This window comes from Ammospiza nelsoni, chromosome 1, assembly GCF_027579445.1.
Source record: "Ammospiza nelsoni isolate bAmmNel1 chromosome 1, bAmmNel1.pri, whole genome shotgun sequence".
Classification (NCBI taxonomy): domain Eukaryota; kingdom Metazoa; phylum Chordata; class Aves; order Passeriformes; family Passerellidae; genus Ammospiza; species Ammospiza nelsoni.
In genome coordinates this window covers 8,636,154-8,645,224 of record NC_080633.1, presented here as the reverse complement: position 1 = coordinate 8,645,224, position 9,071 = coordinate 8,636,154, and the positions used below count along the sequence as shown (strand labels likewise).

At 54.2% G+C, this 9,071-nt stretch overlaps 1 protein-coding gene across 1 annotated transcript; it reads right to left on the bottom strand.

The window, feature by feature from the left end:
* Positions 1-5,705: 5,705 nt before the first annotated feature.
* On the bottom strand, positions 5,706-8,270 carry EN2 (engrailed homeobox 2). The gene is made up of 2 exons (XM_059483689.1): positions 7,730-8,270; positions 5,706-6,022 (listed from the first exon to the last, which is right to left on the bottom strand). Exons 1-2 carry the CDS (start codon positions 8,268-8,270, stop codon positions 5,706-5,708), a joined length of 858 nt encoding a protein of 285 aa, XP_059339672.1.
* Positions 8,271-9,071: the final 801 nt, after the last annotated feature.

Below are 9,071 nucleotides of genomic sequence, written 5' to 3'. Positions count from 1 at the left end.
CATCCAGCCCCCTGCGATCTTCCTGGGCCCGTCCGGCTGCTCTGGCTCCATCCCCGCGGGAGGACAGCACTGGGAAAAGCGGTTTATTTGGGAGGATAAACTATATTGTTTTCTCCTTTTTCTCCGAGAAATACGGTCGCAACCGGCCGCAGCCCAGCCTCCGTCCAGCCCGGCTGGCGCTGCGAGCACCGGGGTTCTGCGGGGACATTTTTCCCCCCGTTCTCCTGGGAGGGGAGCCGGGGAGGACGAGGACGGAGCCCTCCCTCAGGGGAAGCCCCGGGGACACGCGGGGAGTGGGTCCTGTCCCCCCGCTCCCGTGGCTTCCCACGCACGGCCCCGCAGTGACGCGGGTCAGCCCGGTGTGTGCGTGTACGTGAGACTCGCTTCAGTTCCGCCTTCCTTTTTTAAAATTATTTTTTCTTTTTAATTTTTTTATTATTATTATTTTTCACATTTAAAATGTGTCAAACGCCAAATTTAAATTGCTTTCCAGGTCGAGGAGACGGTGGGGCGAGAGCAAGCGAGGGTGGCAGCTGCGGGCGGGCAGGGCCGGGCAGCGGGCGGGGACAGGGGGACACGGTGACACGGTGGCAGGGTGGCAGGGTGGCCGGGGGAGGGCGGTGGGCAGGGAGGGCAGCAGGAGAGCGGCTGCCGCCGGCCTCCAGCCGTACCTGGCGGGGGAGCTGCCGGCCCGGCCGTGTCTCCGTGCCCGGCCTCAACCAGGCCACTTATTGCCGGTGCCGGGGCCAGGCTTTGGCCGCAGCCCCGCCTGGCTTTGCCAAGGGTCCCAAAATACGCGCCAGAGCAGATTGAGAGCGAGCTAGTGCTGGCTTTAGCTGCGAGGCTGCTCTCGGTGTGTGCGAGGGGTGAGCCCAGGGCATGGATACCCCTCCCTAACCCTGCAAATATTTTTCTGCATAGCCCAGACCTGCCCCCGCTGCTACTCCACATAACCCAGCTCTGCTGCCAGGGACAGTCCCAACTTTCTGTACGGAAACCCGGGACCACCTCACGCTTCCCAAATGTGTCTGGGAGCGTTTCTGCCGCAGTCACGGAGCATCCCCCGGGCTGCCACAGCACAAACTTCTCCCCCTGCACACCGCAGCATCCTCGGCTGCTGCTCCCGGGCCGTCCCACGCTGCCTCGGCTCCATCCCTGCGGGAAGCGGGCACAAATCCTGCCCCGAGCACCCGGGTCCGGCCCCTGCCCGTGGGTGCAGATTCCACGCTGCTTGTTTGCTTGTTTGTTTGTTTGTTTGTTTGTTTGTTTTTAAGACGACGCGAATTTGTTTATAAAATTGACTCATGGCCCTTTGAAACAAATTGTTATTAACCTTCCCCTTCTGAGCGTTTCATAATCACAGATGTTAGTTTGGAGATGATATCCAAACATCCCAGGGGTACTTTTGATAGCTGCATGGGCGGGGATTGAATGCTGCGGTCGGATATTAAATCAGCGGGATACAGAATTACTTTTTTTTTTTTTTTTTTTTTTTTTCTCCACGAACCCGAGCTGGCTAAATAGTTTCCCCCTCTAACTCTGATATGCATTTCACAATCAATGGCGCGGACATTTGCATACATCGTGCCTGGGTGTGGGTTTGTACAATGCCTGTGCCACGTCCTGCGTTAGCAGGGAGCGGAGAAACACCTTCACTAAACCTCCGTGCTCAGAGGCTCATTGAACAGAGTTACGGGAGAAATACAATTAATTACACGGAGGGGCTGGTTGGCGCGGGCGAGTGCAGATGGATTTCTGTTCGGCCCTGAAATACTTTTCTGGGTTGGTTGTTTCGTTTGATTAGTCAGGTTTTTTTCCCCTTTTAATTTTTTTTTTTTTAACTGAATTCTGCTGCCCTGGCTGGAGGGGAAGGAGCCTGCCCCGCTAGATGGGGGAGGGAAATCTCAGGGAGAGCTGCCTGCCAGGATAGAAACGCTGCCAGCCGTGTGGCTCCAGGGCCAGTCCTGCCCCTGCCCTCGCCCCGGCTCTGCCGGATTTTGGGGGAGGCTCTGGCTCGGCTTCGGGGCTGCTGTGGGTTCGGGTTCTGCCTTCTCCAGAACAAGAACGCTGCTTCAGAACGGGCTTGTTGCTTTGCTAAAATTGCAAAAGGAGCTTGTGCGGCGGCTCCTCCTGTTCAAATAATTTTACATTTTAAACCATCGAGGGCTAACTCAGCCGTGCGGTGCTTCCCGAGCCAGCGGGGCGCCGCTGCCCGGGCGTGGGAGCGCGTTCGGGAGGCGCTCGGGGAGCAGCGGCCGCTCCGGGGGTGGCAGAGCCCTCCGAACCTGCGCCTCTCCACGTGCAAACCCTCCCCAAAATATCGGAGAGACGTGAGGAGCACGGCCCGTGTGAGGAACTCTGCTCCCACTGAAGGCGCGGCTTGCCAATGGCAAGTATTTTGTGTTCTGATTTGAATAAAATCCAAGCAGCAGCGAGACAATGTCTGTCCTTGCTCCACAGACTGGACTAGATTGGAGAAGTTTCACTACTCATTTTTTTTTCAACCCCAAACTACATATTCCTGCTGGTGTCACACATCTGTTTTCAGTTCCCAGCTTTTCTTACCAGGCTGGGTGAGGACAGGTGGAAACTCCACTTCTTCCTGCACTCTTAGGAGCAGGGCAAATTTTTCCCTCACTGCAGGTTTAGTGATTTCCTAAAAAAACACAAATAATATCTCCACAGGACTTAGCCACCCTCGTGTAACACACCCACGGTGCCATTTTGTACAGTCGGACAACGGAAGCTATTTTTCAAACCAGATTTAAAACTCTTCTTAAGCGCCCACTGCCATCGATTTTCTCCCAAGGGATTATAAATCACCTGCCTCCATTAACGGAGGTGACAAAAAAATAAATAAATATATATATATCTCAGAAGCAGGCAAAACAGGGAGGCTGGGGAAATAAAACAAGATGGGAAGCAGGAGCCCACAGCATCCTGCCAGCATCCCCACACTCAGCCCTGGCCCCAGGTCCTCCGGGCAGGTGAAGCCCTTGGTGCACTGTCCCAGCGGCAGCTCCGCTCCTGGAGAATTTTTCCCCCTTGCGGAATATATCCCAAAGTAGCAGCGTGAGAAAAATAAAGTACAAAATAAAAAAATTTAAATACACTTCCCCCTCGCCCCCTCCCATTCTCCTTGGTTTTATCTGGGAGCGAGTCCCCTGCAGCAGGAGCGACCCCGAGGGTGAGTGAGGCTCTGCCCTTCCTCCCTCTCCTGCCTGCGGAAAGCTGTTTCGGAGCTCTTGTGCCCTTTGTCGCAGCAAGGCGGATGATGGTTTTATTTTTGTCCAGCCTGTCCTAAAATCGCGGTACTGTCATTTCCCGGGGCTGCCAAGTATTTTACAGGGTGCCTGGTTTCGTGGCGTGGCATCGGCAATATTCCATCTCCTCTCTTGCCGGGCTCCAGCGTTACGTGTGTTTTCCTAGCAGAGCTTTCCCAAACGCAGCCTGTCAGAGCATCGCACCAGCGGGTATTTAAAGTCTTGAAAAGGTGAAACCTGTTGACAGTAGGTGAGATTAAAGAGATTTTCCTTTCCGTTTTCAGCTCCTTTAGAGCGGGAGGAGGAGTGCCCGAGAGGGGCTCGGGGCCGGCTGCCGTTCGTCCTCTCCTTCAGCCTAGGAATGAATCCCCCAAAGTTTCCTCATTAAGTCAAAGGGCTGATGAAACGCCTGGCTGCAAAACCACCTCTCTCATAAATCGACACGGATTTTACCTCCCCCCACACCCCTGTAAAGAATTAAAACTACGACATAGTTCTAATTCCAGCTCCAAGGCTCAGAAGTGCAGTCTGTATGAACATTTAGGGATAAATATTCCCGAACAGCTCCATTGTAACCTCTGAGAGATACAGCTTAGATTTCGTAATAAAGTGGGTTCCTTGGTTGTTTTTTTTTTTAATTATTATTATTTAATGCAGTCCTCGAGAATCGAAACACACAAAATGCAGCGAGAATGTTCACAATGTTGAGAACACAGTTGTAAATAGAAACATTCATATTTCATCCGATTATAAATATTTGATACTGCAATTGTAAAATGCACATGTTTTATAAACTGGAGAGAAGAAAAAAAAAAATCCTTTGCTTTCTTGCTAAAAGGCAAAGTCATTTAATCCTGGCCCCTAAGCAGCTGATGGTTATTCACAGAATTTAAAATTACAGTTTTTATTTTATAGCTGGATCCTTCCCTTCCTTTTTTTTTCCTTTTTTTTTTTTTTTTTTGTCTTTTTTAAAATTTTACACTACTATGTACAGTGTGTATCTATTAGAGCTGCAAAATAAAGAGGTTTTAAGGCAAAGCGAGAAGTTTCCGTCTCCCTCACAAACAGCGTCGCAGGAGAACCCGTTCCTGAGCAGCCGCCCATGCACACCCAGGCCCACGCGGGACAAATCCCCCTCTGGAACGGGGACAGGGACCCCACGCTCGGGGACAAACGGGTTCAACGCAGCACAGCGCCTCGAACTCCCCAAAAACGCCGATTTCGGGGAGGGGTGTGCGTGAGGAAGGGGGTGTGGGCACAAACACCCACCCCGCGCTAGCGGGGACCGCGCTGCGGAGGGGAGGGCACAACTGAAAATGGGATTTTTTTGGGGGGAAAGGGGGGGCTAAAACGCTCCCAAATGTTTCGGGGAGGTGATGCCGGAGCGGAGCCGGGTCCCATCCCTCGGCTGCCCTCGGCGGGGCCGTGAGGGAGCAGCTCCCGCTTTTCGGGGATGGGGGTCCCGGAGTTATCCCAAGGAGCTGGGAGGGGAGGGGGTGCTGACCCCATCTCTGGGCAGCATCCACGCCTGCATCCCGCACTCACGGGCGCCCGTGGCTCTCCTTGGCGGTGATGGAGGAGCAGAGGCTCAGGGAAGGACCCCGGGCGTGTTTCAAGACGGTGCTTTGAGATTTTGTTTCCCTAACCTTATTTATAGCTTTTCTTTCTTTTAAAATTAAATTCTCCACGTCTATCCCCAAAAAATCAGCCCCAAACACCCCAACTCCAAAAAAAGACTACACCCCCCCCATTAAAAAAACACCCAAAAAAGAAAAAAAAATTTAAAAGGGAAAAAAAAAAAAAAAAAAGCAAAAAACAAAAGAAAAGGTTAGGGGTGGGGTGAAAAAAAAAGTTTCAACTCATAGAACAAATAGGAGAACTATTTATTCGGTTCACAGTCGTGTGAAATGCAGCAATAAAAATCTTTGGACTTCAGCAAAAGTTGTTTTTAATTTTTTTTTTGAATTTCAAAAAACAGCGTCCAATGTCCATTAAAACTGCGCTTAAGTCTATCAAAAAGTAACTTAAGCTTTAAAAAAAAAATCTTAAAGATAGCATCTAAAACTTCATACAACCAAAAAAAATAAAAACAAAACAAACAAACAAAACAAAAACAGCCAACGAAATCAAACAACAAGCCCAAACCCCCGAAACCAAAACCAACCAACCAAAAAAAAAAAACTTTATAATCAGATATCTTGGATTTTTACACCACCTTACCTGTAAATTATATATACATAGAATATTGCAGAATTATATCTAATACACAATATTTTCACTATTAATGCTGGTATAATCTTTATACACTGGCCCTTACGTTTCTTTTTATTTTTTTTTTTAATTAAATTATTGCATTGTATAAACTTTGACTGCAAACGGCCCCCCCACCCCTGCCTCCCCCCTCCTTCCCTCGCTTCCCTCCCACCCCCCCCTTTCCCTCGGCTATTCACTGTCCGACTTGCCGTCTTTCGCCGTGGTGGAGTGGTTGTAGAGCCCCTGGGCCATGAGGTGCACTGCCAGGGAGTTCTTACTGCCCGTCGCCTTCTTAATCTTGGCCCGTTTGTTCTGGAACCAGATCTTGATCTGGGACTCGTTGAGCCCGAGCTCCTGGGCCAGGCTCTGCCGCCGCTGCTCCGTCAGGTACCGGTTCGTCTGGAACTCGGCCTTGAGTCTCTGCAGCTGCTCGGCCGTGAAGGCGGTGCGAGGCCGCTTGTCCTCCTTGTTGGGGTTCTTCTTCTTTGGTTTGCGGGAGCGGGGACCTACGGCCGGCAGAGAGGAGAGGAGAGCACCGACACGGCCGCGCTCTGCTGCGGGCACGGCTCCGGCCCGGCAGCACCGCCACCCCCGGGGGAACGGAGCCCGCTTTGTGCCTCCGCGGCCGGGGATGCTCGGGAGGCGGCCGAACGGGAGCCGCGGCCCCCAAAGCCCCCAAAGCCCCGCTCGCTGTGCCCCCAGCCCCTTCCTCCCAGCCAGAATCCGCTCCCCCGGCCCCTTTCTCCCATCCAGAAACCTCTGTGTCCCGGGAATGCCCAGCAGGGAAAGCTTGCACCAGGGAGCTAAATTTTATACCCTGCACAGATTTTTTTTTTTTTTTTTTAAGAAAACCTCTACACTTTTTAACTTTTTTTTTTTCTTTTTCCTTTTTTTTTTTTTTTTTTTTTTTTTTTTTTTTTTTTATGATAATGGAAATCCTCTCGCAGTTCACTTGGCCACAAGGCATTCCGCCTCTCCGCTGCAGTGCCCATATGGCGCTGCACGGCCCGATCCGAATCGCCGGGATTATTCTCGGGAATATTATTCTCGGCAGCACAAGGAGCCTTTTCTGCCCGGGCCGAGCCATTGTGAGGATGTATGTTAATTAAATATTAACAAAGGAGAGCACTGGAGAACAATGGAGTAAATTCCAATTCAGCTCTGAATATTACCTCTGAGTGAGAGTTTGTTTTCAGATATTACGAACTAATTTTCATCTCGTTTTACGATCCCTTCCTCAGCTAGCCGACTCCCGGGTGAAAATCCTACCTCGCCGCTTTTGTAAGAGAAAGACCCATATTTTTTTTTTTCTTTTCCTCGGGAGCAGATCTCCTGCCTGATGTTTCCCATGCCTTCCTCCAGTGTTTTCTACTTGTTTTTAACCAGGGTTTTACCGATCTGCCGGAGCCAGCCCTCCTGTCCCCGCGGTAGCGAAAGGACATTTTACCCCCTGCTTGTTATTTTTATTTTTTATTTTTATTTTTAATTTTTTATTATTTTTTAAGATTATTTCAGGACGCTCTGCCTAAGCCCTTGCCAAGGGACGGACTCTGCCAAAGAACTTTCCCGGCTCTTGGAAATGTCCTCCGGCCCCCACAGAGCTGACCTACAGCATATGGGGGGGAAATTAAAAGAAAGAAAAGAAACGGCGGCGGCTCGGAGGCCTCTTTTAGAGAAATAAACGAGCGCGGATTGTTTTTGGCCAAAAAAGACTAATCAAAACAAGGTGAGGCCTATGGAAATGCCACCTCCCCTTCCCAAAACCCAGCGCAGGGGGGGTTTCCCGGCAGGGAAAAGGAGAGCTCGCCGGGAGGACGAGCGGGGAGCCCCAAGACAGTTTGTTTTTTCCTCCCTCTTTGATAAAACTCGTCAGTCGGTGGGAAATGCGCCGAGCCCAGGCGGCCTCAGCGGCGGCGGGGACAGAGGGAGGGACCCCCGCTCCCTGCTCGTCCCTGCGGCTCCGCGCACCCCCAGCCCACCCTGCCTCTCCAAGCATTTTCAGGCCATTTTCAGCAACTCGCCCACCCGCCAAAAAAAAAAAAACCCAAAAAGCAAAACATAAACAGAAAAATAATAACTAGAAGAAGACGGAGAGGGGAAGGAGAGCGGGGTCTTTTCCACGCCGCTTCCCGGCCTGGCGGGCGGCGCGGCCGGGGGAGCCCGGGCAGGGGCTGCGGCCGCGGGGAGCGGGGCTGCGGCGGGGCAGCGCTTACCTGAGGAGGGCCGGTCCGAGTACCGCGTGCAGTACACCCAGGCGGGCCACAGCATGGGCTGGTTCCCGGCGTTGGAGCTGGCCTGCGAGCTATCCGAGTCCGAGCTCACCGACAGGTCGCCGCCGCTCAGCCCCCGCGCCTTCAGGGCCGCCTCCAGCGCCGCGGGGTCCCCCCCCTTCTTGGCGGCGCCGTGCAGGGCCAGCCCGGCGGGGCCGCCCTCCCCCCGGCCCGGCGAGCCCGCCCCGCCGCCGGGCAGCGGAGCGCCGGGGGCCGGCGCCGCGCCGGGGCTGCGGCGGCTCTCCGCGCCGGGCCGCCGGGGCTCTCCGTCGGGGCCGCCCGCCTCCTTCCTCCGCCCGAACTCGGGCCGCAGGATGTTGTCGATGAAGAAGTTGGTGATGCGGTGCGGGTGCGGGTGGGGGTGCGGGGGGTCACCGGGGGGGAGCAGCAGCCCCCGCCGCCCGCCGCCGCCGGGCTCCGCGTCGCCGCCGGACTCCTGCGGCTCGGCCGCCTCCTCCCGGGGGCTCCGGCCGCCCTCCTCCATGCTCGCCCCGCCGACGGCTCCGCTGCCCGCCCGCCGCCGACCGGGCGCTGCCGAGCGCTGTCTGTTGTTGCTGCTGCAGTCGGTTGTTCTTTATTTTAATTTTTTAATATATATATTTATATATATATATATGTATATATATATACACGCACACACAGGTGTCTATTTGCTTTCGTTTCTCCTGGCTTCGCCCGGCATTCAAAATCCAGAGTTTGAAAAAAAAAAAAGGAAAAAAAAAATTTAAAATTTAGAGTAATTAAAAAAAAAATAAGAGACAAATGCAGGGAGACCCGCAAGCCAGCAGCCGAGCCTGCACCACTTCCAACTTTGACAAAAAATGAAAACACAGGGGCTCCGGTCCTCCCGCCGCCGCTCGCCGCCGCCGCTCAGCCGCTCGGTCCCGCGGCGCGCTGCCGCCTGCTGCCCCGGCCGCCGCCGCCGCGCCTCATCCGCGGGAGGAAAAAAAAAAAATTAGCGATAATAAAAATAATAATAATTGTGGAGCGGAGGTGGGGGGGTGCACGAGAAAAAACGAAGCGCCGGTGTCGGGGCGGGGTGTAGGCGGGCTCTCAGCAGCCGGTGTCCCGCGGAGGGCAGGGCGGTGAGGGGCGCCCCGCGGGGCTCCGGCCGGCAGCGCCTCGCCCCGCGCCGCCCCGCGCCGCCCCGCGCCCGCACATGCGGGGGCCGCCGCGGCTGGGGGGGCGTCCCGCCCTGCCCTGCCGCCCGCCCTGCGCCGCGCTACGCCCCGGCGGCCGCCGCCACCGCCGCGCCCGGGCACTTCCACTCGGGTTGTTGTCCTTT